This window comes from Meleagris gallopavo, chromosome Z, assembly GCF_000146605.3.
Source record: "Meleagris gallopavo isolate NT-WF06-2002-E0010 breed Aviagen turkey brand Nicholas breeding stock chromosome Z, Turkey_5.1, whole genome shotgun sequence".
Lineage (NCBI taxonomy): Eukaryota > Metazoa > Chordata > Aves > Galliformes > Phasianidae > Meleagris > Meleagris gallopavo.
In genome coordinates this window covers 11,577,686-11,591,039 of record NC_015041.2, presented here as the reverse complement: position 1 = coordinate 11,591,039, position 13,354 = coordinate 11,577,686, and the positions used below count along the sequence as shown (strand labels likewise).

The 13,354-nt window shown below is 40.5% G+C and overlaps 1 protein-coding gene across 1 annotated transcript in view; it reads left to right on the top strand.

Annotated features, from left to right (window-relative positions):
- PLCXD3 (phosphatidylinositol specific phospholipase C X domain containing 3) overlaps positions 1-3,905 on the top strand; it is a 4,302-nt gene extending 397 nt beyond the window's left edge. The window contains exon 2 of the mRNA XM_019610174.1: positions 3,193-3,905. Within this exon, the coding sequence (XP_019465719.1) occupies positions 3,193-3,905 (713 nt within the window). The remainder of the gene's footprint in view (positions 1-3,192) is intronic.
- The last annotated feature ends 9,449 nt before the right edge of the window (positions 3,906-13,354 follow it).

Here is a 13,354-nt window from a genome sequence, read left to right as displayed (position 1 = left end):
AAAGCATGTGTGAACACTGCTGCCTTCTGAAGACTTCATGTGTGATTGCATTGGTATTTCTGGATGTACCCTTGATGTGGTGTAACTCTAGTGGGCAGATAGAGCAGAAGCCAAGTGCACAAGCAAAGGATAGCGAGAAATTCATTGGCTCATCAACAAGCAGGTATTCAGCCACTGCCAGGACAGCAGGGCTCAGCATGCATCGCGGTTTCTTGGTAAGATAAATATCATCACTCTGAAAGCCCCTCCTTCCTCCTTCCAGCTTTGCTGTTTAGGATCATGCCATGTAGTATGGGATGCAGTATTGGGCAGTTTGGGCCAGCTGTTCTGATTCTGTTCCCTAAAGAAGCTGAAATGTCCTTCGCTCTGTGTAAGCACTGCTCAGCTACTGCTCACATACTGGTGGGTGATCAACTGTATTCTTGCTCTAAATCTAAAACACCATCATCATACCAGTTATGTGAGGAAAAGTAACTCTATTGCAACCAAAACCAGGGCAGTCCTGCATGCTTTCTTTATGAGACCTGAGATCTAGTGATAACAAGGACCAGCTAGTCCACTTCTCAGTGGCAAAGAAGTATGAGAATGTCTCTGTGCATCAAAGCAAGACTGGAAGGAAACTTCCTTAATGAAAATGTACAAGATCTTGTCTTACTTGTTCATACAAGGTTTTCTCTTTACCAGGAACACAGTGATTTGTTAAATCACTTAAAAATTGTACTCTTAATTTCCTATGCCAAGTGCCAGGATTTTGTATTTCACAGAGTTAGATGTGCAAGCTGATGTGGAATTTAGATAGTCTATGATGAGGATAAACATTAGATGCCCTGCTCAAATTACTTATACATGTGGACAGCCAAAAACAGGTTTTTTTTTTCCAGTCAGGAAGAATGTTTACAAACTTTGAAACAGCTTACATCGGATCCTTTCACTGTCAACCAAAATAAGTCAAACTTTATTTTCTCTTTATAGAACTGAGTGGGTCCTTCCTGTTCTGGCTACAAAACATGGAGTTTTTTAGTGCTCTCCTCTTTATACCTTTTACACAGGAATCCAATTTTTAGATTCAAATATGTGCCTTAAGATCTTATTTAAGAACAAAATTCTATTCTATCCTGCTTGCACTAGTCAGTAGCTCCTAACCATGATGTTCCTTCCTTTCCATCTGTGTTCTACATGAAGGCTGAAGGCTACTTACTAGCAAGTTGTTTGCTGTAGTTTTCAACAGTGAAAATTTGTGGCCTCTCATTACTTCAGTAGTGTTTGGCACTGTATTGTGTATTGTCTGTGGTGATCAAGCTTAGCTACTTCTTCTGCAACTCCCAAAGGCTACAGATCTGACAATAAAAGGCAAATAGTTTAATTAATCTTACTATGATTTTGAGCCCACTGCTGCAATCAGTTAATCTTGTTTGTACATAATATATGCTTCAGAAATAAAATCCTACTGAAATCAAAAGGAACTTCAGTGGACAAAATGAAGGTTTGCAAGATCCCTCTTTAATATCAGTAACTACGCCTTGTTTTTAACAAGACTGAATTTACTTTGATTTCTAGATTAGCGCAGGTAACATTGAGCAGAACATTTAATGTATCACATTGATTTTTCCCTGTGATGCTGTTGAAACACAAGTTACTGCTCTAATCATTTGTTTTACCATTAAAATTCTGTATGCAGATCTGGTCCCCTGGGATATCAGTGTGTAACAAGATACTCTATGATCTAATTGGGCTCTGCAAGGAATACAGTATTGCTTCAACACTCAGCAGTAGAAATCTTCATCAAAATGGAGAATTTGTCTAATATTGAGAGTGAAATGCTGTTCAAGGAGACAACTGTGAAAAGCAGGGGTGTATAATATTTTAAGACTTTTCTCAGATTAAACAAAGAAAATTCAAGCCAGAGTTTAAGATGATTTGCGTGACTCCAATTATTGTTAAAGAAAATTTTACAGCTGTCACTTCAGTATATAGGTTTGTTGCAGCTCAGTTAAAATAGCATCACCATCAGAAATGACTGAGTAGCAGGATTTAATTAATGTGAAACTTGTTTGCTACAGCTGGTGTGCCTTGGAACATAATTTTGAAAAGCACCTACAAAAGTATAAATAGCAGAAGGCGTGACTTGTGCTTTGAACTCATTTTGATGCTTTAAGTTGATCTCAGGGGGCTTAATGCTGTGATCTATTTTGGAGCTGCAGTCTTGCTGACCTGAAGGATTTGTGCTGGTGGTGTGGCACAGCCTGAGGATCAGAACTCCTTGCTGTGGTGAATGTGACCAGCATCCTTGACCAGGGGACAGTGGCTCTGCCTGCAGTCACACAGTCTATGCAAAGTGCACAGACGAACAGTAGACAAGTATGATAAGCATCTCCCTAGGGTGAGCAATTCTTTCCTTAAAGCAAGATAAAATTCTTGCTAGGAGAATTATAATGTGTTTGCAGATGTCTTTAGACTCATCAACTGCTTTCATGTAAAAATCTAAATGGTTGACAAAATGTGTGCATATTTTTATGGACATACCTTGACACAACCAGAATTTTGCAAAGCAGTTTTTCTTAGATTTGTATACAACCATGTTGTTTTGTAGAAAATGGTAGCTTCTTTATATGGGTATGTTTAGTAGTAGTCCTGTTCTTGTCAAGGGCATGCAGTGGAGTTTCTGTGTTTTAGTGGAGGAACATGCTATCCATGGCTCTCTTTTATTTATGTAGCATGGCAAAAATAATTTACAGGTATGTTTAAGAAGGAAACAGCATTTAGCAACCTTTCTGATGATTTGAGACTTGAAGTAAAGAAAAAGTCAGAAAGGTTACACGTCTTTGGCATTTTTACACTCATGCAAAGATGTGTAGCTTGTTGTGCAAACCAGACAATGCACTATTCAGAGCACAGGGACAGATTCTCATCTTTGCATTGGCTCTGGGGGTATGTTGTATGTCTGATTTTGCTGAAGTTTTATCAGGTTTTTTTGACATTCAGAGCCTCTGACTTAAGTAGTACAGGAAGGGTCGATAAGAGCTGAAAGAGTGAGAGAATGCCTAGACAAACTGTAAAACAGTTACTTCTTTTCATTCAAGTTCCTGTGGAGAGCTGGTGGAAAAATGTTGACAGAGATCAGAAAGAAAGAATCATTAATACATTCTATTGCATACAACCAATACTGATTGTTCTTCTTCATTGTGTTTTTAGGTTCCCATGACTCTTTTAGCTTCTACATTGATGAAGCCTCTCCAGTTGGGCCTGAACAGCCGGAAACGGTCCAGAACTTTGTGTCTGTCTTTGGGACTGTGGCTAAAAAGCTGATGAGGAAGTGGTTGGCTACACAGACCATGAACTTCACCAGCCAGCTGGGTGCAGGTATACGGTATTTTGATCTTAGGATTTCCACCAAGCCCAGAGACCCAGACAATGAACTCTACTTTGCTCATGGCTTATTCAGTGCCAAAGTCAAGGAAGGCCTGGAAGAGATCAATGCGTTCCTTGCTGACCACCCAAAAGAAGTGGTTTTCTTGGACTTCAATCATTTCTATGGAATGCAGAAATACCATCATGAAAAGCTTGTCCAGATGCTCAAGGACACATATGGAAACAAAATGTGTCCAGCTATATTTGCCCATGAAGTAAGCCTCCAGTACCTATGGGAGAAGGAACACCAAGTGCTGGTTTTTTATCACAGTCCAGTGGCTCTTGAGGTACCATTTCTTTGGCCAGGCCAGATGATGCCAGCTCCATGGGCAAACACAACAGATCCAGAAAAACTAATTCAGTTCCTCCAAGCATCAATCACTGAAAGAAGAAAGAAGGGCTCCTTTTTTATATCTCAAGTAGTGCTGACACCAAAAGCTAGTACAGTGGTGAAAGGTGTTGCAAGTGGTCTCAGAGAAACAATAACTGAAAGGTAAGTTTATTTAGGTAACTTGAGCTGGCTGTACTGACTGTGTGTTGATAATACTGCTTTTCTAATTCCTTTTTACAGAAACTCCAGCAGATGTGTTTCTGCTATAGTAAGAATGACTAAGATTCAGAACTTAAGCATAATCCTAAAATATTTAGAGTGCAACAGATTTAAGGAAGAACTATTTTATCTTGAAAGAAATTCTGGCATAAAAGCCTCATGAAATCATATGTGATTGGATTGGCTTCCCCTTCCCTCTCTCCCCCAAATGCAGACTTTTAATTTCAAGTGTGCTTTCTTACCATAGGCACTGAACATATGCCCTTATATTTCCTCACACATTTGTCTGCATAGAATAGTTCAGTTGCGAGGGACCTACAAAGACCATTGAGTCTGACTGCCTGGCCACTTCAGGGCTAATAAATGTTAAGCATGTTATTGAGGACATTGTCCAAATCTTTCTTAAACACTTGACAGGCCATGGGGCATCAACCACCTCTCCAGGAAGCCCATGCCAGTTTGACCACCATCACAATGACAGCTTCCTTTCCTACCTTTGATTCCTAGAAGTGGAGTGTTGTACCCCCCTCTGCTTCTCCTCCTTAGAGAGCTATAGAGAGCAGTGAGGTCACCTCTTGGCCTCCTCTTCTCCAGACTGAACAGCCCAGTTATCCTCATCTTCTCCTCACAGGACATGCCTTCTTGTTGCGTTATGATCTCTTTTGCCTTCTCTGGGCTCACTCAAATATCCTAGCAACATTTTTATATTGTGGAGCTCACAGTATTCAAAGTGAGACTGCACTGAGATCATTTAAGTTTTGATTTATACGCTGGGCTTCAAGTATTGAGTAAATGTAATTTTTTTTTTTCATTTGTGCTCATCAGCAAAGTTCTGATAATGCAGAATTTTGAATCCTTCACTACCTTTACTCATCTTAAAGATATATGATGTCTCTCTACATACTGTCACATACAATATCATAGTTGTTAGGACTCAATTGGAGTGATTTTGCCTCCTAACAGCCCTTCATTTATTATATTAAAAAAATTGAGGGAAGAAACTCTGTAAACCATTGTAGAGGTTATGTATTTGGAATGCTGTGTTGACAGGCCATTAGTTCTTACATTACAAAAAAAATGTTGTCTGTGCAAGACATGCATTATTTACACCTTGCTGACTCTGATAAATCACAGCCAATTTTCAGCTTAAAGGCAAGTATGTGTAACTGTGTTCTTGACAACTTACTACTAAACCTGAAATTGAATGCCAAGGCATAAGATTACTGGTTTAAAAAAAAAAAAAAAAGAAGTGTTGCAGAGTAGAATAATTTATAATGGGGAAGAACGACCTGTTAATGTTCTGGTCTCTGTATGGTTGCTTCTGTGCTAGGGAGGTCCACTGGGATCATTGCCTCTTCTCTGTGATGAATAGCGTAATGTTTGTGATACTATGCCCTCTGAAGAAAACATGCCTCACTTTTGAGAAGCGTTGAACCATTTTTCATGACAGCTTTCCCAAGTGACTGTTTAGTAGGAAAAATTGGGACAAATATTACCTGAAACAACAAAACAGTGACACAGAAGCTTTTATAGGCAGTTTAATATGATTCACTAACGTTTGTACAATTGTACATGCAATCGTTTGTGTATCACAGTGTGTTTTTATAGGTTCCTTTGGGCAGGGTACCACTCTTACTGGTGAGTCTGAAGTGCACTTCTCAGTACTGAAATCCTGCTTTGCTGATGGCTTTTACTCTTAAGCCCTCACCTTGGTGTTCAGGCATTTGTTTTCTCTGGTAAACATCCTTCTGTGTGTTCTTTAGAACATAAAGTAGCACAGCTGAGAAACTACCAGGTTACTCTTGAAACTTGCTGCATCAATAAAATAGCAAGTTAAAAAAAAATGCTTTGTCTACAGGAGATTCTGAGATCACAAACAAATTACTTGAAATGTGAATAATCAGTTGGGCAGGACTACCTGACTTGTTTTTCCAAATTTTGACTGAGATGTTGACTGAATTATAGGAGTTGGAAGGGACCTGCTGAAGCATGTTCCATAAAGTAGGTTACACAGGAAAGCACACAGGCAGGTTTTGAATCTCTCTAGAGGAGATTCCTCAACCCCTTTGGAAAGCTTGTTCCAGTGTTCTGTCACCCTCCCAGTAAAGTTCTTCCTCATATTCGTATGGAACTTTTTTGTTTGTGCCCATTACTTCCTGTTCTGTCTCTTGATACCATTAAAAAGAGCATGGCATGGGTTGTTCTCAAAGTAATGCCTCCTATTTATTTCCATGGAAACTACAAAAGGTACAAAGAGCACAATAACACTATTTAATAAAGCACATTCTCAGGCTAGAAAACGTGATTTGTCAGCATAGTCACCACAGTTAGCTATGTATTGTCACCACTTGAACAAGAGCCTGCAGGCTACACTCTTAAAAAAAAAAGTGCACCAGCTGAAGTGATGCACTTTGCCACTGCTGAAGTGCACCATTCACCATCTCACTGTGCTCACATCCGCTGTTTGGTCTCCATACACATTCAACAAGCATCAATGAGTACAATTTTTTCCACATGGAATTCATTGCTTTTGCTTCATACGCACTTCCATGTTAGACACCATTTTGTCAGGCTGCCCCTCTGCTGCCATCTGTCATGCAGCAACAAAATGGAATGGAATATTGATGGGAAAGTTCAACTTCTACTGCCAAACTGCCAGTGTCTGCTTCTGACATCACAGGCCAACATAAGAAAATGGGAGCCATTACTTTAGGAACAGACCTCATATAAGCACTCATTCCCCCTCAGCTTTCTCTTCTGCAGGCTGAACAGTACCAGGTCTCTCAGCCTTTCCTTGGATGGGAAATGGTCCTTGCCCTTAATCATTTTTGTGGCCCCCTGCCAAATGCTCTCTTGAAGTTCTGTGTCTTTGAAATTGACACAGGGCATTGCACTCCTGAAGTGGCCTCAGCAGAGCAGATAGAGGGGGATGATCACCTCACCTCGACCTGCTGGTTATGCACTCTTCCTAATGCTCTCCAGTATACCTCTGACCTTCTTGACCACAATTGCGCACATGTGTTGTCCACCAGGTTTTTCTCTACAGAGCTCCTTTCCAGTGGGTCAGCCACTAATCTTTGTTAATGCATGGGGTTATTCCTCCCAGGTGTAGGATGTTATACTTAGCCTTGTTTAATCTCACAAGGTTCCTCTTTGCACAAGTCTTCAGCCTGTCCAGGTCTTGCTGAATGTCTGCACAGACTTATGGTGTGTCAGCCACTCCTGCCAGCTTTCTGTTATCGGCAGATTTGTGCAGGTGCACTCTAGCTCTTCGTCCAGGTCACTGACGAAGATATTAAAGAAGACTAGATCCAGTACCAACCCCTGGGGAACACAGCTACAGGCCTCTAACTAGGCTCTGTGCTGCTATCACAACCCTCTGTGCTCTGCCTATCAGCCTCAGTTCTCTGTCTACCTCACTGTCCACCCCTCTTACCAGCAAGGATGGTTATGGGAGCCAGTGTCAAAAGCCTTGCTAAAGTCAAGGTAGACAAGTTTAAATGCTCTCATATACCCACCCTGTCACAGCATCATAAAAGGCTACCAGGTTCACTGAGCGCTGAGATTTCCCCTTGATGAATCCATGTTGACTACTCCTGATAACCTTCTTTTCTTCCACTTGTTTGGAAATGACATCCAGAAAAAGTTGTTCCATTACCTTTACAGGGGTGGAGATGAGGCTGACTGGCCTGTAGTTTCCCACATCCGCCTTCTTGCCTTTCTTGAAGTAACACTGGTTTTCCTCTAATCTTCAGGCACCTCTCCCATTCTCCATGACCTTTCAAAGCTGATAGAGAGTGGCTTGGCAGCCACTTCTGCCAAGTCCCGCAGCATGTATTCCCATCTGATCCCATGGAACTGTGTGAGTTGAGTTTGCCTAGATCTCTGTCCGGATCCACTTCGGCAACAGGGAAGTCTTCCTTTCCACACTCTTTTATCTCCAGAGTCAGGGATTCCTGTGGGACAATCTCAGCAGTGAAGACTGAAGCAAAGAAAGTGTTCAGTATCTCTGCCTATTCAGTGTCCTCCGTTACCAGGGTACTCACCTCATTCAGTGCGTCCTTCTGCTGTTGACATGCTTAAAGAAGCCTTTCTTATTCCCTTGCCAGAAGTCTCTCCTTCCTTGCCAAATTTAATTCCAAGTCTGCCTTAGCATGCCCTTGTTGATTGACACTATTGCCCAAATTTAATTCCAAGTCTGCCTTAGCATGCCCTTGTTGCATTGCTGCATGTCCTGACAATATTCCTATAATCCTCTCAGGTGGCCAGACCCCTTTTCCACATTTTGTAGACTTCCTTTTTCCATTTGAGTTTTTCCATGAGCTTTTAAATATCTTAAGTATGGGAGTCAAAGGGACATGGCCAACTCTTTTCAGTGATCTGTGGGGACAGGACAAAGGGAAATGGCCATAGACTGAAGCATAGGAAATTCCACACCAATATGTAAAGGAACTTCTTCACAATGAGGGTGATGGAGCACTGGAACAGGCTGCCCAGGGGGGCTGTGAGTTCTCCTCTGGAAATATTCAAGACCCCTCTGGACACATACCTGTACAGCCTGCTGTGGGGAGCCTGCTTTGCAGAGGGGTTGGACTTGATGATCTCTGGAGGCCTCTTCCACTTCCTACAATTCTGTAATGTTGTGATTCAATGCAGATTCTATGCAGATCTTCTGTTACCGTGTCTTATTTCTCAGGGATGCACAGATCTTGAGCTCAGAAGTGGTTCTTGAATATTAACCAACTTTTTGGGCCTCCTTACTTTGCAAAGCTGTAACTCATGGGATGCCTCCACATAGGTCCCTTAAGAGGTCAAAATTGGCTCTCTTGAAGTCCAGGGTTAGCAGTCCTACTTACTGCCTATTTTTCTTCCATGTAAGATCCCGAACTTCACAATCTCATGGTCAGTTCATCTGCAGTTGTCCCCAGCCTTCACATCTCCAGCCAGTCCATCCTCATTTATATGAGCAAAGTCAGCTGCACACCTTTCCTTGTTAGCTTTTCCACCACCTGTGTCAAAATGTTATATTCTGTGCACTGCAGGAACCTCTTGGACTGTGCGTGCTTTGCAGTGTTGCTTTTCCAGTAAATATCAGGGTGTCTGAAGTCCCTTGTGAGAACCAGTGCCTCCTACTTTCAGCTGTTTGGAGAACACCTCATCAGTTTCCTCATCCTGGTCAGATGGCCTGTAGTAGACACCTATAATACTATCACCCATATTAGCCAACCCGTAAGCTTTCCACTCATTCATCATTCATCTCTAGGCAGAACTGGATCCATTCCAGTTGCCGTCTCACACAAAGAGCAACTCCACTGCCTCACCTTTCTGTCTGTCTTTCCTAAGAAGTACATAGCCATGTACTCTAAGTGTCTGCTCCATGTATACTTTTTTCCCTTTGCATAGCTCTTTTAACCATTATAAAACAAAAGAACTTTTAAAATATCTCCAGAGCTAGTATTTTGTCTTTCAAGTATGGAAGTTGAAATCCTACTAGTTATTAAAAAAAAGTGCAGGAAGACACAGTCTTGAAATATGTGTTAATTTATACAGAAATTGAGCTCATATATTGAACTAAGTGTTGAAAGTGAAAATCAAGTATACTCAAAACTGTTCCTCATGTGATGATGATCCTGTTAAAAATAAATAGATGAGCAATTAAGGGGTGGAATACAATTAGTGGAGTTGACAGAATTCTCTTCAATCTCATTGTATTAATATTTCAGTAACTTAAAAGTATGTTAACCATACTACAGGACTTGGGGTATATGTTCCAGCTACATGGAGCTTGCTACATTGAACCATCTAATGATTATTTGCAGAAACGTTCAATTCTTTTCAGAACGAATGCACACATCGGATTAAATTATCTCATGCAGGTACATTGCGCTTGTCCTTTTGCTGGCAGCTGCATTTTTTTTTTCTTCATAAATGAAATACTCTGTTTAGAAAATGTTTCTTTTCAGCATTTTCAAATAAAACCCTTATATGTCTCTGCTTTTTCCCTCTTCTACAGAGTGGTCACTGTCACTTATCTACTTAGTTTTGAGAACAGCACAGAGTTTGGATCCTTGTGGATCCCGTAAGACATATCAGATTGTTCATTACTCATGAGATATTTAAGATTGCAAGAACAATGGTTTGAGAGAGAAAACATGTTTTCTCTTGGTTGCAGCATCTGTCAGACTAGAAAAATCACAAGCAGACTGTATGCAGCAATCCGTGCTCCTTCATGTGGTACGAAATATTCCTCCTTAGCCAATGAACTGGTTGGCAGCGTTAGCATGACTGCTTGTTGTGATGCAAGTCCACTTGCTCCAGCTACAGCGGAGCAGTCTTCGATGGTGCTGGTCATGCTTTTTCAGAGCAAGCAAAGATTTTGTTCCTCACTGCATCGAGACTAAGGTGGCAAGGTGAGAGGTGAAAGATACAGTTTTGTGCTCCCAAGCCTGAAGTCACCAGGATTGATATTTACTGATAAACTTTCTTTATAGATGTTGCTGCTATCATCAGAGAGCATACTCAGTGGGATAACAATTTGAAAGAAATGAAAATTTAAAAGTCTTCCATCTTTCTACCCAGAGCAAGTACAGAAGGAAAAGCTGTTTCTTGTGAACTCTTCTTACATCAATGGATCACTTCTATGGAGCTTCATACCACAGCTTTTATCTGTTACTTGGATAAGGACACTCACACATGTGTGCGTACATTACATTCTTGCATTTGATGAAAAACTTCGAGGACTAACAATATGTTTTCTGGCGTAATGTTCTGTCAGGCACAGTTTATGTGCCAAGAAATATTCTTTGATTAGCAAACAGTATGTACCAAATGAATTCCCTCTGCTTATTGAATTAACTTCACAGTGAGGCAGCTGCCTTCAGTACATCTGAAAGATGGTTGTGAAACAACCTTTTGATGCATGTAGAGCTGTTCTTCATATTAATGTAGTTTGTTTTCTGATCTGTAGTGAAATTACTAATTTTATTTCTGATGGGTAAATGACACTAGAGACAAGCATTATATTCTCTTTGTTGTCTCTGAAGTTGAATAGTACAAAAGAATAACAGATCTCATTTAGAGAGAAGAAAAATCTTGACGTTTGAGGAATGGAAAATAGACACATACCCAGCCTATTGTCCCTTGATTTCCAAATTAATCTCTAAGGATAATGTTCCCTACAGCTCACACATGACTAAATCTTTGACCACCATGCTAAAGCTCTCCCCTTAGCAACCAAGGCAGAAAAATTAAAAAAAATGAAACAAAACGAAAACAAAAAAAAACCCTGAAATCCTGCACATGGAAACCTTTGAAGTGAAGGCAAAGCATAGATAGTATTACTAACAGAGGTGGTAAGTAGGACAAGAAGCTGTCTGGAGAAAAGCCATCTCTTGATGCAGTCATAAACTAAGCAGGGTCATATTTAGCTAGCATATATGTGGATATTAAAAGAAAAATAATCTCTGAAATTGCAAAAAGTGGCACTCTTCTGCCAAGCCATGCTTCATCCAGCTTAATTTTTAAGAGTTTCTGTGTTTCTGGAAGAGTTAGATTTTGTTGCTTTGTATCCATATGAGGTACTGACTGATGCCATTTTTAAATGGAATATGTGGAAAACAAGTATCAATGGAATGGCAATTATATTTTGCTAATTATGTGAGTGCGCTGACTCCTTATAATCTTGATGTCTGCTGGCATTATGAGCTGCAGGAGAGCTGTAATTTCAGCTGAGCTGATATGAGTTTACTACTTAGCAAACCCAGAGCAACCCATCTTAAGCCACCAAGAGGCAAGAGCAGACCCAATCTCTCACTTAGGTCTGCAGTAGCAGCATGCTTTGCCATTGTTATATTTGACTTTGAAGGCAGTTCTCTTTTTTTTCTTTTTTTTTCCTTTTTCTCCAAAAGGCACAGACTATCATTACCAGAGACTTTACAACTGAACTCTGCAATCCAGACAAATCCTTTGTATTTCTGTTCTCAAATTACTCTTCTAGCTGTTCCACAGAAGAGGAAGTCTCTGGGTTGTTACACAGACCTTGATGTCATCTGAAGCATCTAGAAGCCACATCAGTGGTCCTGTGCTATAAAATCCAGAGTGGGCTGTGCATGCTCAGCATGTTTTTACTGGCAGATGTTTTAGTGATATTTCATCTTGGAAACTTCTGTGAGCACAAGAATGTTGCTATAATGTTTCCTTGTGAAGTGCTGGGTGGTTTCATCTGATGGCTGGCTGATGGTGAAGCTGGGTTAATATTAAAATGCCACAAAATAGAGGAACATGAGATTTTTAATAAGTTTATTATGGATTAGTAGAGATCTAAGTGTGTATTAGTAGCATGTAAGACTTAGTCCAGAAAAGAAGACAACATACTGGTCACCAACTCTGTGCCAACCCATATTATTGACGGCTTGACTTTTCGGTTTTCTGAGAGTGGCTGCTCTTCTTTTCTTCATAAAATTTTCTCCATTTGGCCTGCTTGTTACTTATGTTAAGCACCAGAACACCTGTTTGCAGTTATATGTGTATGCTGTGTGACTGTCCTTAAAGATATTTTATGTGATACTGTCATCACACTGAGCACAGTCTAACCCTGCTTATACAGAAAGCAACAAGTGTTTTTTAGTATGAAAAGTAAATGTTTATTCTCCAAGCTGATAGTGAAGGTTAGTAATAAAAAGGCATTTAATACAAATTGTTGTGAATAAAAACTCAGCAAGTATTGCAACATTCGTGTCTCTATGTAGTGTTAGCAGTAGCACACTGCAAACCATTGCCTTTAGAACAACGTAACAATATAGAACTATAGAGGCATCATCACTTTTTAAGCAGAGAAATTCTAGACTAAACAACATGTAGTTACTATGTATTTCAAGTCTGAGGTGTCCTTGTACCTGCTCAGTGTTTCTGGAATGGTAGGATGTGGATGGAAAGTTGTCAGAAACATTCTGTCAGTTCTTAAAGTCCTGTTACACATGCTATATCATTCCACATGCATTTGGTAGTGGTAAATTCTCAGTATCCTCCAAAGCAAGAGAGGAGAACTTTCAAGTGTAATCTAGAGAGAATACATTCACACTCTCTAGAAAAGTCACTTGTGTATCTGTCTTCTGCAGTGGCTATTTTTGAACTTGCTTGGTAGGGTAAGGGGCCTTCAGCTATGGAAACCCTTCAGTATCCAATATCAGTCCTTGGTATGTGTTCTGTTGTGATAGAGGAGAAAGGAGAAGGAGCTGAAGGGATGGTCTGAAAAGATGTTCTATCAAATCAGCAGGAGCACTGATCACAGAATCATAGAATGGCCTGGGTTGAAAAGGACCACAAAGATCATCAAAAAGGGGGTTTCAACCCCCTGCTGTGTGCAGGGTTGCCAAGCACCAGACCAGGCTGCCCAGA